The following is a 21,057-nucleotide window of genomic DNA, read 5'->3' as shown; positions in this document are numbered from 1 at the left end:
AAAACTAGATTCAAATTACCATACAATTGTTATAGAATACGTGTAGATTTATAAGTTATTTACCTGTTACAAATACACATGAATCTCTGTGCCTAGACGTCAAACGTAGAAATAGGTAGAAAAAGAAAAAGAAAAATAAAAAATACAAAGTTTGAACAATATCAAACTTTTTACTTAAGTCTCATTGTTCTCTGATGTAATCGAAATTACTGTTACATCAATAAATTTTCCACGTTCTATTGTGATATCTGTATCACAAAATGAAACTATCTTTTGTATTTTCTGAAGTACAAAAGGTAGTTTCGTAGATGGGTTTACATTTCTAAATTGATAAAATTGTAACTGGATTATAATGTGACAGTGAAGCATGACCACTCGGACAGAATGAATGCATTAAAAGTGTAGATGGAAAGGATTGCTTTGAGAGAAATGAAGACGAATCATCATGCTAGGAATATACTTGCATGCAGTGCAGTGGAGAGCATGTTGCTTTGCGCCGATAAAGTCCCGTGTTCGATTCCTGGTTGGACCCATTTAGGAAACGACCTTTTTTAAATTGGTTTTGATTTGGGTATTCTTGTGTATTACGATACTGAAGATAATTGAATAAAAATAACACAAGACAGAGAGTCAATGGATACATGTGGCTTAAAACCATTCTTTATGGTGGTCTATGGGAGAGGCCCAAGTCTAACAGTGGACAGGTAATGACTGAGATAATGATGATGAACACACGACAAAGTATAAGAAAAGAAAGATTCGATGGTAAAAACAGTGTGAACTTACCACCTGGTTCACACGAGAGAGTATAGCTTATAATAAATATTACTATAAGTAAGCAAATTTTAGAAGATTTACCCATGACCTTGCATGAATTGGAGATAAAAATTATCGGAAGCACAAACATACACGTAAAAGGTAAATAATGAAAATAAAAACAAGATGGCTTAACACAGAGAAACACAAAATGTTACCAGTTGTACAAATTCAATGTACTCAGTTGTCTTGTTTTCAGTTTTCCATAATTACAAGGAGTATGTATAGTGTTGTGTTGGAAAATACGCTCCAACATAAAACATGGCTACATACCACTTATGTCATGGCACGTACATTTTTAGTATAATAAACAGGATGAGAATAATAAAATACTCTGTCCGGGGTCACAGTATATTATCTATAATTTTGAATCCAAGTGCCTATTTTATTATTACTATATTTGTATATGAATCCAGGTGTTTTTTATGCTACTCAGAGCAATCGGAGATCTTTTATTTTTATTATATCAGCTATTTATTGTCTACTGCTGGACATAGGCCTCCCCCGTAAGGGAAGTTTTGCTAACAGTTCTCACGCTTAACTGGCGAGTTGGCAACCGCAGTTAGGTTTCGGAGATGTTATAAAAGGGACGCTGATCTGAAGATGTTCTATGCCACTTATATACTTTTATATGATATATAGCCATTCCAGATGTACTTGTGTTAGCTTGCACTGGCTATACTATGCTATTGCACTGTTTTTATACTTCGAAAAGTATAATAATACGATAATCCCAATAGCTAATGCTTGGCTATAATGAGACATAGTCGAGACATTTTTGCGAGAATACAGCGAAGTAGATAATAAATAATAACAGATGATCATAACTTGGATGAGAGACCATAATTTGTGTTACATAATCTTGAAAATCCTTGACAAAAATGTTTAAGACTAGGAATGGCATCTTTGGTATGGTGGTCTGCGGTCCTGCAACTTGTTGTGGATAAGTTTCAGTAAGCAATATTAGAATCTCAATATTGTTCTACATTATATGAATATTAATACAAAACAGCTCCAATATCTAGATATTAAAACTCCTTTGTATTATCTCCACGAGTTTCAATATTTTATTCATCCTCTGTGATACCGTTTCCTTTTTTGTAGTTCCATATACTAATAGTAACTGCTATATAACCTAGGTACAATTGTAGGTATCGATGGATGTATAAAATAGTATAGGCTTATTTGTACTGAATGAATAATATATGAAGCGTCCACAGTTCTATTGATTGGTGCGGTGTTAAACAATGGTAGACACAATGAACATTTTATTTCATGACATAATACAACGTTCATTCGATGCCGCCGATATGTATCATTGTATAACTTATTTATTGATCCAAAAAGTATATCTATTGACATTAATATATTGTTGACGATGTTGCTAGAATCATAGTTGGCGATCATGCAGCTACGCGACAAATCGTGATTCGAGAAAAAATAATAATCTTCAGTTCATTGTTGATACCCACCGTTCATATGATGATCTCTAATATGCGCTAATTTTATAGAAAAAAGCTAACAGATGGAAAAATATATACACCGGGTCAGCTAGCTACTTTAATTGTGTACAACGCTTCATACCTCTTTCAATTATAATTACATCTCCACACACTTATAGTGTTAGCTATTTTTTTAATTGAACTAAAAAAATATTTTCTTCAAATAATGCATATGATAAAACAACGTTTGCCGGGTCAGTTAGTATATACATATATGTAATCCTTGTCCCGGTACCGGCATAGAATGGGCCACTCCTTCTTTTCTCGTAGGTAGCGTGAGAGGCGACTAAGGGAACTTAATAGTCAAGGGACGGGTAACAGTGTCCCTCTTAAAACATACCAAAACTTAACTGCTTTTGCCAAACCGTCTGCCAAGCGTGGCACCTACTGGCATAAGTCCCTTTATTGGGAAGACCTGTATTCAACAGTGGAGAATTAACGGCTGGTATAATAATATTGAATATATAATTCTAGTAATATTAATAAATGTGATTAACATTTAGATATTTTTGCAGTTGTATGGGCTAGTAGTTGATCTTAGGATCTTCAAATTATGTTTAAGAATATTTAAGAGAGTGTAGTTACGAGACGCCTCATTTGACTAACTGCAACTTGACAAGTGACGCGTCTTATAACAACATTTCAATAATTTTTACATAATGCACACCTATTTGCTGTTTGGTTGTTGTTACTACTGGCGTAACGTCTGTACTTCTGTACTCGTACATATTCTGATTCGAGCAGCATAAAAGAATTGCTCAATGTGCGTGCGTTGTATATACATACATACCAGCCATGTAATCGGATTAGGGCAGGCAGCGTAAATTAATATAGCGTACGTGTAATTTGTTGTAATGTGACTGTTATTATAAATGTGAAAGTGAGTTTGTTTGTTTATTATCTCTTGTCACCTGAACTACTCCACTACTATAAGTTTCTTTTTATATAGGTCATAAGAAGTCGCGAGTAAAATTATAAATATAAATAGATAAAAAAAATTTACATTCTGTGACGAACTTTTTTTTATGCAACTTTTAGAAAGGCAAACAAGCTGATAGCCCACCTGATCGAAAGTGGTAACCGTCGCCTATAGACATAAGCAGAACCGTGGACGTAAGAGAGTATACTGTTTCGCCCATGATATGCCCCCCCCCCCATGCGTTGCCATTCTGAGGACTAAGATGTTATGCCGCTGTATCCTGTAAATTCAGTGCCATATCCCACCCTTCAAAGCGAAACACAGCCAAACAAACACAACTGCTTCACGGTTAAAACATGAATGAGTCAGAGGTACTCAAGCAAACGACATTTGTACAAAGTTTACCTCTGGTGAGCTGAACTTCAGTTATTGTCAAATATGTCACTTAATTATACGACATACCGAGAGAGACAAAATTCAATGAGATTGCATTGCTTTATGACAAAGTTTTAACTACCACCTTCCGGAAGATCACAAACTATTCCCGTGTCTATATACCAACTATGATTGGTTAAGCATCTAAGACGAAAAAACTAATTCCTTTTCATATTCACAAGTGGTAGTAAAAATCAGGATTAAAATAATAGAGGTTGAAAAAGGATTATGAATGATTAATTATAAATAAAAATATATAAATAATTAATGAATAACAAAATTCGATGACAAAAAAGTGCGATTTTGAGTTTCACACACTGATTAATTTATCGTTACCACAAAATGTCATACATTATATAGTTTTTATCAAAGAGACCTAATAAACCCAGTAAAGTTCGCTCAATGATGTGTGTGATGTATGATTTTGCGGTTTATCCGTTATACTGGCATATACGATCGATCAAAATTATTTAATTATTATTATTTTTAGTAATTCTACTGGACCGCTAACGCCTTGAGGAGGCAGGCGTTAAGAGTCACGACAGTTATAAAAAAATACCTAGCTCCCTATTATTATCAATGATCTGTTATTTACCATACAACGTAGTCTGAACTAATATTACGAGTATAAAGGGGAAGAATTTAATTTCATATTTTACATACATTCATACATATCTGTCATACATACATACATCTCACGTTATGACATGTATATATAATTTTTAATAGATAAAAATAATTTATTTTTTTAAATCTTTCACTTATAGAAAGCTACATTATTAGCGAGTCACATGGGATATTTTATTCAGAAAAAAAAATACTTATTTACCCATGCGAAGCCAGGACGGGTCGCTAGTCTAGGATATTTATGGACATCGTACCATCTACAGGATGCGATGAGATGAATAGAGTAAGTAGACGTTATTGTCGCGGTCACGATTCGTGACATGATGGAAAAACACACTATTAATAGAAGGATATTCAAATAAATATAATATATATGTATTAGCACAATTAGATACTATGTAAGATCCGGAATATAATTTGTTTTCTTTATAGGTACCGGATTTTTGTAATAAGTGCGAATAAAAGGTGTAATAAATGAACATATATTTATTTGTGTACCTATGTAAATTTTAGCCTGTATGTACATCAATTAATACTAGCTAGTGCCGCATTCGAAGCTTCCTAACACTTTTCTAAGGTTGACTGGGAATTAGTCGCCTTGTACACATATCTTGTACTAAAGAATTAATAAAAAAGTAGTTTTGTTCGGCAATGAAAATAGAGGATGTGTTTTTTATTTCTACATATGTCTGTTGTTATTTGTGTGCTGTAAGTAATACAAATAAATTATGCATCTATTTATCTATTTAGTCAACAATAACAAAAAGTTAAAGGAAGAGTATTCTGATAATAATGTTATCAAAATACTCTCATACGGAATGTTGAGTAATAAAAATATAATTAAAGATTGTCTTCCAAAAAAAATATGTTGACTTCAATTGTGACATTACCAGTTATTTTGCTTTAAAAATTAAAGTACTGAACCGATTTTGATAATTTTCTTTGAGACTTACTCTTACTTTTGGGCATACAAATTTTTGTTATTTTATATTTAATAAAAAAGTTCTACAGTCTGTTGATTTTTATATTTTGGCAACTGGTTTATCAAAACAGGCACGAATCGATGAGTTTCAATACCTACTCCACAATATTATTATTATCAGGAATATTATTATCTTTAAAGTAATATTCATATAATTAATAGCATAATTATATTTTTAATATAAACACTGACGACTATAGTATCATGATCACCTATAAGAGATACGCAATCACTATAAATAAAGGTATATGATGAGATAAACGATTCCAAATAATGGGAAAAATGCATCGGTTTTGAGGAATATTTTTGCAATTAATAGATCGTCCCATACCGGAAATAACTTCTATGTATGGTTGCTTTGCGTAAATGAGACTTCTAGTTTGATTTTTTATTTGATTATACGGGGGGTAAACGAGCATGCGGCTCAACTGATGGTAAAAGACTATTGCCGCCTATAAGCATCCGCAATAGCAAAACGCAGATGAGCTGCCGGCCTTTTTTCTTCCGTTCTTGTTTGAGATCTCAGTGGTATTAAAAAAATCAACGTATTAAAACAAAAAGGATTGCATTTTTATTAATGATATTAATATTTGCGGTATTTATTTTGACAAATCAATTAATTAACGGCTAATCACCGAGGAACGGCATTAACGAAACAGGGTCAACTGTCTGTTGGTATTTTAAAGCAAATGGGAAATACCGAACAAACAAAATTTTACAATACAAATACTTATGCAAATTAATTTTCAATACAACGTAGGTACGAATATGTATACCTACATGGAGAAAATAAATAAAAAATAATAATTCATGCGGCTATTTATACAAAATGACAGATTAGAAAAAAAAAATAGTCTATATACAATATATTTAATGTGCGATGCTTGTACACCGTAGGACAGAGACTTAAATTTATATAAGTCCTTTTTTATGGATTATAATGGAATAGTAACCCTGCCTACGCTATCGGTATACACTGGCGGGGCACCGGTGAGACCAAAGGGGACCACGTGGAGGTCGACCTGATAGGGTATATTGCTAGCAATGGAACTGATAGTCCGCATTACTAACAATACCTTCCCCCCGAGTTATGTGAGTCACCCCAGGGTACAAAAACTTTTTCTTCATTATCATTTCCTTATTTCTGTATCATTTGGAGTTGACATACTAGTATGTATGACTATACATACTAGTATACATATATTAGTATATATATACTATAGTATATAATATATACTAGTATATGTAAGCGTATAAATGTTTGTATTAAAAAAAAATTATTCGCGTCTGCAGTACAGTACTCAATTTACAATTTTAATATGGTTCATAAACCTGAGTATACATTTCTTGGTTTCTTTTGTAGAATTCGGCGCTTCCGTGAAAAAAAATGCGTTCTTATTTTGAGAACCTCTGTCTTAAGGCAAAATAAAAAAAAAAAAAAAAAAAACAACTAAATAGGAGAGCACACACAAAATAATTGTAAAAGATTGTGGTGTGGTACTTGTTCCTTTCCCGTGTTTGTCGAAAAGGCGGCTAAAAGAATTTAATAGTCAAGGGATGGAGAGCAATCTCTTAAATCAGCACTAAAGCTTAATTGCGGTTGCCAACCCGCCTGCCAAACATGACAATCACTGGCAAAGCACCACTTATGTGGGAGGCTTATGTTTAACAGTTTTTCTTTTTTAATGGGTGATAATGGAATGGTAATCCCGCCTGCGTTATCGGGATACGCTGGCGGGACACCCGTCAGGGATGATAGGTGAGGATGAAGCAGGTCAGTTGGCCCATCGAGATGAATTCATCAAAAATTAATCACGATGGTTTCATGGGAGAACCGCGTGGAGGTCGGAGGTATATTGCTAGTAATAGGTCCGTTGGATCTCGTTACTAACAATCCCTGTTCCCCCCTATGTTTAGCTTATATGAAGAATAAATCTTCAAAACATTTCTTCAAGGTATCGATTTTTTAATGAAATCTTAGAAATTACGGTTTTTGTAGAGATTACAAAATTTTATTTCACCAGCGGGTAAAGTATTCAAGGCAAAAACTATGGAAACAGAAAAATTTATATCGTAAATACAGATGTACATATTTGGACAATGTTTAATACATAAAGCGCTGCTATATACGAGTAAATATCCGTATTTATTTTTTTCTAAAATTTAAGAAATTTTTTATTTAAATACCTTCAAGTAGATTAAATTATTGTCTGGGACGATATCGTCCGTGACGGTTGTCGGTGTGAAAAAAAAAACACACACGGTTGGCGGAGGGTTAAAGATGACTTTTCAGTGTAGCTACTGTGGATATTCTTATTGTTACCAAACAATTAAGTTTCATCTCGATATAACCATTTTTGATATAAAGCTGTCTTAAAATCAGTCCATATACTTCACATTATCAGATAGATAAACGCTTCAAAATTGTAACATTTTTATCTAGATCTATGTTGCTTATTTATTTATCAATATAGATCTAGACAAGTACCTAGTTTTCTAGACTATCTACCTACTCACATTTAATATTACGAATTAAAAACAAGACTGAATCACAATGGCCGACATTACACGAAGGCTGTAGTCGTTTGCGCATCGTGAGATATCTGGGTCGGTTGATAGAAATAGGGTAGCCGACCCATGTGAAACCGTACAAGCAGAATAAGTCGGTGTATGGTAACTTGATATCTGTAAAGCACGGCGATCGTAGGTTAACCTACTAAAAGAGAAAGGCCTCGGTTATATATCCCGTTGATAATATCAGACAGGTCAAATTTTAATGGTGGACAGGTCATATGTGCAATTGCTTAAACAAAAGAGGCCGACGTGTGTACAGTGGAACGAGGTATACATAAATAAACAAGTGGACATGCCTGACATGAAACAATTGCAAAAAAACCCGACTTTAAATTTTTTTGCAATATGGAAGGCAAACAAGCTGACGACGGATCTGATGGAAAGTGGTAACCGACAGCGTTAAACATGAACAAAACTTGTATTGTACCCGACGCTACCCTGTTCACGATACTCCTCATTTCCAAATTACTCTATCAGAAGACCAAGCTATTGTAACTTCTTATTTATTGCTTTTCAAACTGAAAAACAACTATGCAAGCAAACTGGTGGCAGAAACATAAGCGCAACAATTGTGTAAATACAAATGCAGGCAATTTTTGTCAAAATCTTCTTAAGATAGTCATTTCTGAATTAAAAATTTCTGAAGTTGTTTATTGATAGTCATGACGAAAATGACTAAGACAATACAATAATATATTTTGAATTTTATATTTTAATAACTGTTTAACATAACATTGCCACAATTTTTTTGAATCCAATATTAAACCATTTATTGAAATTCATCCAGCTTATCAAGATAGTGCTGGATGTGAACACTATTGATAAGACCATTCCATCAAATTAAAGCAGCTAGCTATAGTAAGAACTATGCCTGGAGTTTCTCTGAGGGATTGTATTTGAATTGAAGTAATTCAGCAGTTGGACAAATAACCGACATAGCGCAACATAATTGCAAGCTAATAAGATAGTCAATTGGTAATATTTGATATACAACCAATAACAGTTGAAATAGAAGTGTTCCAGAGTGGAGACCGCGAATCGAATGTATTGTGCAGTAACTTACAGCTAGGTGCAGCGACAACAGATGCAGGATGGCCGGTAATAGCTAGAAGTCAAGAGTCGAAGATCGTGTCCAGTGAGATTGGGGAGGGCCGGCAGTAGACTACCGTTGGATGATTATGATAATTTGATCAGAGATCAGGTCACAACATCCATTATTAGCAAGGTAGGTAGGTCTTAAGCAAAATGCGACAACGCGAAACGGGTCTCGAATCAAACTAGTTAGCATGACTAGAATAATAACGGCACTAGTTACTTATAATGACGAGCAGTAATCGATTTGATATTTACAAATTACGTAATTATTGGAGAAAGAAATCAAATGCTAGAGTAGTTCGATGGATTTAATTAGTTTGAATTTTAATAGGAGACCGTCTGACATGATTCACTAATTAAGATTCGATGACATATTTTGTAATAAGTTTTATTTAATATTTATCAAAGATGATTCAATTAAATTATTCATTCAACTTAATCAGAACGCGACAGATATTATATTCCGATGCAAAAATAACTGTTCTGTTTCATTGTTAAAATAATATCAGTTTTATATTTGATTGATAAATAATGAATTATAATGCTAGAATGAATCTCCATCCTATAAGACACTATATTAATATATAAAAATCTTAACCTTGGTAATAAAATTTTGTAAATGTATATTATTTACTCTAACTACAGAGATAGGATATTTTTTATTTATTTATTCTTTATTGATCACATAACAAAAAAATGTCTGGTACAAAAGTCGGATTTAATACTATATAGCGTTCTCTCCCAGTCAACCTTTAGTAAAAATGTAATTATGACGGTGAAAAAATTGAAAATTGTTGCAAATTAACAATTACACGTACGTATCGATATTTACTTAAAAATCACAACGCATACATTGGAGAACTACTGCACATTACGATTATATAAATATACATACATGTATACATTTTTAATATGAAGATATTTTTTATCCTGATAAATGAGCTATAATTGATAACAAAGCAACGTTTGCCGGATCATTTAATATACTACTACTATAATTACAAATGAATCGAATGTGTCACTAATAACTAAATAAAAACAATAATTTATCAAGTAAAATCAAAAAGAGTTACTAGATTAAGCGAACGATTCCTCAAAAGAGGAAGTAGGTTTAATAATTACAGCATTACATGTTGTTTACTAATCATCAGTGACTGATGATCAGTCTAAAGTTAATTGTCCATTGCTGAATGTAGGTTTCCCACAAACACTGTTATAAGAAACGGTCCTGCACCACCTTCATCCACTGTCTACACGCAACGCATTTGTGGTCATCACTAGTTAAATAATAGAATATTAATTGAGTGTAGATAATTATCATAACATTGTTATGAAAGAGGTTTGTTTGAATCGAAGTATTTGGCATTCCATTGTTTTTGACTATCATAATGGGAGATAGGCGTGACAGATATGTATGTATATATGTAAAATTGTTATGTATTATAACAATTTTATAAAGTCTTTATTGAAGAAGGAGTCGAGTCTCTGGTACTGACGTATACGCAGAAGATGACGTGTATAATACATCTTTCTTTTTTTTTATTATTTTATCAGTAGTATTTCGCGGCTCACTTTTGGCCACAACAGAATATCAGTGTTTTGCTCTTTTCAGGGCAAAGCAAAAATCTGAGTTGTGGCCATTTTGTATTACTGTGGCACATGCATAAAGACAAAAAAATTGTTACTAATTTTATGCATTCTGATTTTGATTTTGTTTTTATTTTTTATTTTTTGTACATGTATCTTTTTATTATCTTTTTTCACTTTGCATTTGTGTCTGCTGCTGTTTATGTTAAAAATTCATATTAAAAACATTTGAAGTATTCTCTTGATTGTATATATCTATATTATTATATAGGTAGATAGATATTTGATTGTACCCGTACAAGGTCGTTGTTTCGATGATAATAATAATCATTAATAAATATTATTTAACTCTTATCGTTGTACCAATTTTGCGCGATATGACAATGCTTTTGTCACTGTTGTGTAACATTTGGGCTGACTAATTAGTTTCTAATTAATATTTAATATTCTGAATACCAGATAGGAAGAGAGAATATAACTGAATGTCAATGGCCTCATACCTATCTATCTAAAAGTTCATATAATTTCCTGAACAAAAGATTGCGACTCTGCAAGAAATTTCTTAATAAGATATCATTCATTTTTTATAATAAACGTAAATAAGATGTCTCTTTTTAATATCATTATAATTAAGGGCGTCTTAAGTGCAATAGAATTTTACCATTGAAATTGTTTGAACTCAGTCCCAACATACTGTATGTTACGTTTATAAGCACATCGTAAACATGAAAGGAGAGGAATTGCGGAGTACTCATATTTACAAATATGATAGATATCAGTGTTTATATTAAGAATTACTATATCGTAACATCTTTCATAGCCTTTACCTTGTATATCTGAATGTCAATCTAATATGAGAAATATAATACTTAGAATAACTGTTTAAGGGTAAGAACTGAACTTATATACTGGTTGTAACCAACAGTCCTGTGTAAAATTAAAAACATAGTACAATGCTTCGTAGAGTTACATATTTTTTTTCTTTATTAGCGGTTTATGCAGTTACACATTGGCTCGCTTGCCAGTATAAATTTTTATTTAAATAAATTTGAAGGTTTTAAATCTTTAGACATTGTAAAAGACATAAAAAAAATTCATTACTTTATTATTGACGATTATGATTAATTATTGAATAATTACACCAAAAACTTACGGCCATGTTCCAGATCTCCTCTGCCTGTGACTCTTGGTGGGTTGTGGCTCGGGAGCATGGAGCAAGCCCTGGGGAATCAGACTTTTGGTTGTCTTTCGCCTGGAAAGTCTGTATTCCGTTCTTTCGATAGCGCTCTTGCAAAGCCTCAAAGTCGACAACTCACTCTCTGAACCGCACCACAACGAATCCATAGACAACATTTTTAAAGTTTCAGTTTTAAAACATCACAGAACAAGTAAAGAAGATACTTTTAACGTTTTCAAATTTAGAATGTCTTGTCACACATCACTATTGCAGCAGTAATAAAATAGTGGTGAGCAGATACAGTATTCGAATTTTAGAACGTTCAAATTCAAAAGTTAAGTAAAATTTCACAATCGGTTATGTTTTGGGCACGGCAACCTTCTGCTGGCGAGGCGGCGTATGAAATCGCATTGCAAAATTTCTGACACATGAAGCCTGCTCGACTGGATGTTTGATCGCAAGGCTATGCGGGAGGTGCAATTTGTGAATTATTGAGTTACACGGAAACGTGAGCGGCGCGAGCCATGTGCTGGCCGGCTGCGAACGTACGTGAGAGCTCGCGTGGTGCGACCGATCGACTGCACTGCTCCACGACTCTACCAACAGCCGGCGACTACACAGCCGATAGCCATCGGACACGGCAACATCGAGTGCTCAAAATCGCAAACAAAAGCTGTCTGGACGCCGTTATCGTTGCGATTAGTCAAAGCAACAACTCTTGACCTGAATCATTGTATGACACGAATTCGTGGGTCATGCAAATATGGATGTGGCATAAAAATTACGAACACCAGAAAAAGCTTTTTCTTGTAATTGATAAAAAGGGATATAATTCTATCGATATTGTTGTAGTGTAGAGTTGTATTGAACAAATAATTATTTTATTTGAAGGAATATTCTTGAATTTTATTTTATTCGTCTCTTATCACATATATCGTAGTCGTAGGCGAGGTTATCAATTTGATGGATGATCGGACGACCGCGGTCGCGCCTCGCGTGTTTTTAAATAAAGATTGTTTACATCTTTATGTATATATTTAATATGTTCTATGATTATTAGTGATGGGAAATATAAAACACACATAGGTATGTAGAAAACTTTGTGTAAACATTATAAGAACAATTGTATAAAGTACATGTTTGTTTGGTGGAAAAGCAGTGTTACTGATGATCCGCCAAAGTTGTCCCCGCACCCAGACACAAGCTCTACCATATCATTGTCATACAATAAAAAATAGTGACCTGCATTTTAAATCCGTTTAAAATATTTTTATATTTATCTAATATAAATACAGTTCGTTTATATAAATAAATGTAATTTCTAGGTTCTGTCGAACAAACGGTATGTAAATACCTCTCCTACAATACCTACTCTTATATTTGTTTGTATCTATAAAAAATTTACTATTGTAATCTTTTGGAGGAAACAATAAAGAGTATCTATATATCTATCTAAATACTTACTGAGTTTTATTAGAAATTATTACAAAAATTGTGTCTATTTCAGATCCGAATCAATGTAGACCGTATTATGAAAAATAAGAAAGACAACGCAGTATTATTACATTACATTACATTTTATAAAAATTACAATTCCTCAAAAGTGGAAACCCATGGTAACCAAGATTACAACAATTCTAGTGTTGTTAATTCTACTGGTGATGGTGGTGACTTTCTATGAAGAGACATAGGGAAATTCAATTTTTATTAATCTATTTATATACACTATTGTATTTAAACTTAGAAAATTTACATAACCGCATAAAACGAAAAACGCATAAAATATATGAAGTGGTCTAAGAATAGCCAATAATGTAGTCGATTGCAGGAAAATATATTAGCGCAATACGATCAGGGTTGTCAATTTCATATAAATTGTGTGCTAAGTGGAGAAAATTGAGCACGGAAAGGCTCGCGAAGGAATGAATTATGAATAATTTGCATAGCAAATGAGCTGTATATTAACAACATAATTATAGTGCATATGTAATGGTAACAGCCTTTACAATGTTCACCGTTGGAACATGACCTCCATTCAACTCGAAGCCCTCTCCGAGTGCCTATACAGGATTTGTACTAGCCGTGCCCACCCCAAGATACAAGCGGAGTATTTACTAAGCACAAAGACACATCTGGGAGTACTTAATGTGCCTTTTTTAAGGGGTCAGGTCTCTCCTGGAAAATAAATACGTTAAAAGTCTAGCCAGTATAGTAATAGTAGGTTGATCTTAACAATACATCAAACGCAGTGGGGACCCGAACGAGTTTCAAATTCTTATATTGGATGCTATAATATAAATACCAGAGTTAAACAAATTTTTATTTCTTATAACTACAGTACTAATGGGGTAGTCGGATGTATTTGTCGATAGTTGCCTTTACGTACTCGTAAATTATTTATAATTTTATTATTTATTAATTATTTATTAAATCAATTAAATTGATTAAAATTTGGAAATTTCCATCTCTTGTTTGTTGTTGTGTTTGTATACTATATACATATGTTGTATATTATTTGATAATGTAGCATATATAAAATGTACTTTTATTTACAGTACTTTCTATGCTACACAGAAATTTATCGTATTCAATTGTGACAACCCTGCGGTAGACAGTAATTTACGAACGAAAGTGTTTGGATAATTAAACAAGCACACACACGAATAGCACTCTCAGAAAATCTGGAAGTAAGAATAAAAGAGAAAGTTGGTATACTCAGCAGCTCCACTCATGTTGAAATATATTACAATGTATTCTAGCGGGTACAGATTCTGTTCTCTTACAATAGATAGTATAAATATAACGTGTATATATAGTCTAAATATAAAAAAAAAAAAATCTTTATATATATCATGAAGTAATTGTGATATTTTTGTTTTTTTCTCTTTTTTTGCTTTGTTTATATATTTTTATAATTATATTATTATAACATTGCATATATAAACATTACATTTCTATTTTCTTAGAAATTTCAAATTTAGATATATCACAAAACATTGTGCACAACGCACCTTTGTGGTTTCTTTTTTAATTAAAAAAAAAAATCTTTATATATATCATGAAGTAATTGTGATATTTTTGTTTTTTTCTCTTTTTTTGCTTTGTTTATATATTTTTATAATTATATTATTATAACATTGCATATATAAACATTACATTTCTATTTTCTTAGAAATTTCAAATTTAGATTTATAGAATACAATAAAATATGGGTGCAAGACCAAAAATGTGTGCGAATGACAGTCCTCTCTACCTATTTTTAGCTGGTATAGAATTATAGACTTCTAATGCAATAATCTGTATTCAAGCAAATAAAGTTATCATTCATTCATTAAAAAAATATGCCTATGTTAAATACACACATTTGCCTGCGTGAATTAGAACAAAAAGACGCTCCGCAATAATTTAATTTTATTAAAATTCGTTCAGGCGTTTAAAAAAAGAATTGGATAGTAAAGAATGATCTACAAACATCTTTACAAACTTTTATATTTATAACAAATGGTTCAGTATGTCTAATTAAACGTCGACAGCATTTCGATGTTATAAGAAATTAAAATCATAGTTGAGTATTAAAAATGACATGGTATGACAGACGGTATCGACGGCATCTTGGTCCAAACAATATTCGCAAATATGTATTGTAACGTTAAGGCATATCGTTTAGTGGTGACGGTTATTTATCAACCAAATTCGAAAAAGGATATTCTCAATTCGGTGGTATTTTTTTTTTTTGTTTGTTACCTCATAACTCTGTCAGTGATAAACTAATGAACTTTTTTTGGATTTTTTTTTTACCTAAAAGGTAAACGAAAATCGGTTTAGTAGTTTAGGTTCGAAATTAAAATAACAGGTTTTACTACGATTTAAGTAGATTTTTTCTTGTGGAATACTATCTTAAATTATTATGTAATAGAGTTATTTGCGTTGTCGATTTCCACCTATAACTGTGTTATTTTTTAATGTGTGAAAATAAAAAGGGTGGCAGCACACTTGCAATATCTTTAGTGTTGTGGGTGATCACGGGCGGCGGTAGTCACTTACCATCAGGTGAGACACATACACATGCTCGTTTGCCCCCTGTGTTGTAAAAAAAATAGAATGGTAACCCCAGTTGCGGTATTGGTACACACTGGCGAGGAATTAGTGAGATATGATAGATGAGGATGAATGCAGGTGTCTGTTAGCATCTTGTGACGAATTCAATAAGAATTAATCACGATGGTTTCCAGAGTGAACGGCGTGGACCGGACAAGATACATTGCTAGCAACGGGGCTATTAAACCCCATTACTAACAATTACTTTCCTCGCTACATTTGTAGTTACCAATTTCTAGCAAGTGAACAATCAGTTTACTAATTTAAATTAATTATTAATGTAAATAAAAATGGATTCCCATACAATCTATTTTATACGTGGAATGATTATAAGCTATTGGTATTTCCGCATAAGTGTAGGCCAAGAGTCAGCGTCCTGAAAGTGGCGCATTCCTGAGGAGTCATTACATGAGTCAGGCAAACTAGACATATTTTGACACAGCAAATACTATAGCAGTATATATCAAACCATTTTAAAAATAATAGGGTTCATTTTAAGCGACTTATAAAAGGAGTTTTTTTTAATTTGTCAGTATTTTTTTGTGGTTACGTTACGCGATTCGGTTCCAATTCTAAATCAATCTTAATAAATCTTTATACATTATATACTGTGACAGACGGACGGATAAATTCAAGCACGACTTCTCTGTGAAAAATTAATTAAATAAAAAAAAAAATTATAGTCATTGTAACTCAGGATGATGTAAGGATTCTAACGATACCAAATACGTCCACATCTGTTCAGACATTTAAAAGTTATGGTGGAATAAAGAAACCCACAGACATAGCATCCAACAGGTATTAATTACCCATTGTTGAACATAAGCCTCCACCATAGGCGGAGGTTTTGTTAGTAGTTGTCATGCTTGGCAGTTGGTAACCGCAGTTAGGCTTTTGGTGATTTTTTTCAAGAGGGACGCTGTTGCTCATCCCTCGACCATTAAATTTTCTTAATCGTCTTACGGGAAAGGAAGGGTTGGACCATTTTATGTTGAACCATATGAATAGAGTTCCCTTATATTCATTTTAATTGTTGAACTACTATAGAGTGCATGACGAGATTAAAAAAAAAATCTTCACGCACGCACAATCGTAGTCACGTCAACTTGTTAATTAATTTAATTATAGATATGGAAATGCTACAATCAGATTACTTTTAGTTATACATAGAAATATATTGATGCATACTTCCATAACTCATGTCTCGATATAGTAAGGATTCGTAACTTAGTAGATACTCTCACTCATGTTTCGATAGATCAACCCAATTTAGTCACCAAATATATATAACTCTTGGACTACTGCTAGCCTTATTTTTATTGTGCGGTGTGGTAGGTCTGCCCAAACTGTGTCACAGGAGCAAACGCATGGGCTTGTTGCCACGCAACATTCATGGCCGAATTGGAACAATTGCTACATTTTAACCTACAAAAATTAACTGAGTAGTACTTAATATTAATAAGGTAGAACACATTCAAAAATTTATAAAATATATAAATTATAAAATCAAGAAATCAGCTGATTTATATACTGAAAATTATCGACATTATCACCTAATTATTCTGGAAATAGGTGTTAGATGGTGGACATAGAATTACTAAATGATTTCATGTCATTTGAATTGTTTTCAACTGCTCCCCTACATATACTTTTGCGCTCCGGCTCGTAATACCTAACATATCCAAATAATTGAAGTTCATACAAGTATACCGATATCGACCTTTTTAACGTAAGTAAACAAGGCTTTAAATTTAAAATTAGGTTGTTGTTAAATGCAATGACCTGTTAATAATGCAAATTACAAATTAATTGCCCCAGAACAGCTTTAACATAAATTATAATTTTTAAATTATGTGTCACTGTTTGCAATTTCATTAAACATGAGTAAATTTTTTCACATCACATAATTATTATTGCTTAGTACCTAATATCTATATAATATTTTTCTCATTACCTGCAGATTTTTTTAAACACAGAGGGCAAACGAGTATGTCGTAGTATCACCTGATGGTAAGTGACTACCTCCGCCCATGATCACCCACAACACCAAAGGCATTGCAGGTGTGCTACTGGTGCTTTTCTTGAAGGTTATGATGTTGTATCGGTTTGGAAATACTGTTGCTGGAAGTTTTTTGCTTTCTATTCTATTTCAACATTATCCAAGTGATATAATTTACTAAATAAATTATAAATTACTAAGTATAATTTTTCTATTACCTATTTGTTTTAGATTATTGTGGATATTCCTATAAATATAAAAATATCAACAGCATATTATTATAATAAATAAATACTTGTAAAAGATAAAATTTTTTAGACTAATACAATCTAATAGATTTTGAATTTATATGTATAGTATTTTTTTAAGATACTTCAAAGAAGTATCATCAAGAGATATAAAGAGTTTATTTAATTAAATTGTGCTATTATATAATTCAGCCTTATGTGTAAGAAAGGAAAAAAGATAAGGTGTAGTAACTTAATGTTAAGATACATACATCACTTTCTCAAATCCTTAATTTTGTTTATAATAATATTTAATTGTAATTGAAAATATAAATAATATCATTGTTACCCAAATAGTATAATATTTTTATATAAATATGGTTGGGTAGGTATTGCTTAAAATTATTATAAATACTTGAAAAATATCAAGCATAAACAAGGCATCTAATTATTTTGATATTTTTATTTTATTTTGTATTTAATAAAGATAACACAATTTATTACATAAAAAAAGTTTAAATTTACTTAAGATATTATTAGAACTCTAATACCTATTTAAGGATTTTTTTTAAATAAAAATTTAATTTAAAATATCTTTGGATAAAATATTATTATTTTTTTATATAAATAAAAATAATAAAAATTATTATAATCATATTACATTTTAAACTAGAAATAATCATCAATCATGCCAAATGTTTTTATTCTTTGGTAGAGGAATCAATGATTTTATTCATAATATTATTAACCTTCATTAGTGATAAGACCCTCTTTCTACTATATTAATGTATTATATATATTTTAATATTATCCTTTAACTGGTAAAATAATGAGTATTTATGTACTCTTTATTATATATTCAAATATCTCTTTCTAAAGTTGTTTCCAAACTTATAACAATCGCCAGAGCTTTAATTACTAACAATACAATCATTGCTATTAGTTAAAAACATATCCAAATCTAATCCAAAATAATTGTTTTTTATTCAAATTATTTATACCAAAATACAAATTTGAATAAATAAATAATAAAAATACAAATCTTACATAGATTTGCATATTTATTTTTTTAATAATTTCATATATAAGTATTAACTTATTTTAATAATAAGTCTAGGTTCTTTGTTGTCATAGGTGTATTTGAGAGAAGGCCGGGTTAGCAGTGTGCACCCTAGAATTGTCTGGTGCCCAGCCTACATTGAGGAGTATAGTTTTCAACTATGGGCAAAGACATGTCTAAGTGTATGTCAATGTTCGCTCAATTTAATAAGAATTATTAGATTAAAATAAATACTTGTGCTACAATTAAAACATTTTAAATTTAAAATTTCTAGTCATTATAAATAGATATAGGTTTTACACAACTATACACCACATTTAATTTAATTTTATTAGTGTAGGCAAATTTTTCACTTCAATTGCATACTTATGAAAGTCTCCATAGTATAATAGTTGTTTCAAAATAAATCTCTCATTCATTAAATTTTATGAAATATATTTAGTGCCCAACAATCACAAACTATAATAATCTTATATAGCAATAACAAACAGGGAAATACCTATTTCTAAATTGCTTACTACTTTATTTTTATAATTTTCATGAAAGCATAAGGGACTAAACTCAATTGTTAAGATCTTAAAATTCAAAATTCTATGTTTATTGGCGATATTTATGAATAAAGGTATGTTAAGAAATAGTGTTCTGGGTATGCACAAATATGAATCCATTAGAAAATTTAAAATCTTCTTATATGGTAGACTGGAAATAAATAGATTATTATAAATTTAATAGTAGATATGGTGGTTGATATGTCCTTGCGATGTTGTAGTTGAAAAGTAGGCAAAATGAATGCTACGTTATCCAAAACTGCTAAAATACAAATAGTAAACAAAAAAATTGTCAGTGATTACAGTCATAATATTTAAATTTAATTTTTGACTTAGCCAAATTCTTTAGTCAATGACCAGGTTTTGTATGTGAACTGAGTGTAAATATATGCAGATAAGAATCATACCTTTCTTCTTCCTCAGCAGTTTCTTTGCTAGTAGTGGGAGGTTTGGTCTTCAGTTTGTTATCCATTTTCATAACATATTTTTAAATAGCCCGTCACAATTTTGGCATAATAGTTTATTAACACTATTTAACGTGTCATATTAATTATTCATATTATCTAATAAAAAAATAAATGCAATTTAAATTCGGTTATTAATCTTAGGTTATGTGTTATGTTTCAAAATAATTCTTCAAAATATGTCAAGTTGTCAGTGTCAAAAGTTTGACAACAAAGATTTCGGCGACAACTACTCTCCGAGCTGTCATATTACAGTGTTGCTGTTTTGTAAAAATGTGAGTCATAGACGAAGGATAGTGAGAAACTATTAATAATAATTACATGTATTTACACATACCTAAAAGTATTTAGCACTTTTGTAACAGGAGTCTTGCGTAATGGTCCAGGTGAACCTACGGGGGAGTTTTCTCTGGATTCGGCTGCCAGAGCACGGGCCACCATTAAATCTTGCTCGTTCATACTGAAAAAATAAAAATAAATAATACAGACTGTAACTTTTTTTTAAATTTAATATTAACACTAATGGAATGATACCCCGTTTGCGCTATCGGTATACGCTGGCGGGGCACCAGTGTGGGATGATAGGTGAGAATGAAAAGGCAGGTCAGTTAGCTCAAAGTGATGAATACATATGGAATTCATGGTTTTCAGGGAGGACCACGTGGTGGTCGAGCTGATAGTGTGACTAACAATACGTTCCCCCCTATAACAAGGATTTTTTTAATGGATGATAATGGAATGGTAACCCCACCCGCGCTATCGGTATACACCGGCGGGGCACCAGTGAGGGATGATAGGTGAGGATGAAGCAGGTCAGTTAGCCCATCGTGACGAATTCAACAAGGATTGTTCACGATGGTTTCCAGGGGGAACCATGTGGAGGTCGACCTGATAAAGTATATTGCTAGCAATGGGGCTGTCAAACTCCATTGCTAACAATCCTTTTC

The 21,057-nt window shown here is 31.9% G+C and overlaps 1 protein-coding gene across 5 annotated transcripts in view; it reads right to left on the bottom strand.

Annotated features, from left to right (window-relative positions):
* LOC113515976 (NAD kinase-like) overlaps positions 1 to 21,057 on the bottom strand; it is a 65,325-nt gene that overhangs the window by 39,252 nt on the left and 5,016 nt on the right. For 3 of the 5 annotated variants that reach the window (XM_026900287.3, XM_026900288.3, XM_052895122.1), the window contains exon 1: positions 11,691 to 12,275. In XM_026900287.3, coding sequence (XP_026756088.1) covers positions 11,691 to 11,890 — 200 coding nt within the window. In that variant the 5' untranslated portion in view covers positions 11,891 to 12,275. Of the gene's footprint in view, positions 1 to 11,690; positions 12,276 to 20,053; positions 20,283 to 20,447; positions 20,571 to 21,057 lie in introns of those variants that run through there. The other 2 variants (XM_026900291.3, XM_026900293.3) reach the window with 2 other exon arrangements.

Source organism: Galleria mellonella, unplaced genomic scaffold (genome assembly GCF_026898425.1).
Source record: "Galleria mellonella isolate WM207_F2 unplaced genomic scaffold, CSIRO_AGI_GalMel_v1 utg266, whole genome shotgun sequence".
NCBI classification, from domain to species: domain Eukaryota; kingdom Metazoa; phylum Arthropoda; class Insecta; order Lepidoptera; family Pyralidae; genus Galleria; species Galleria mellonella.
This window is presented reverse-complemented; position numbering and strand designations above follow the sequence as displayed.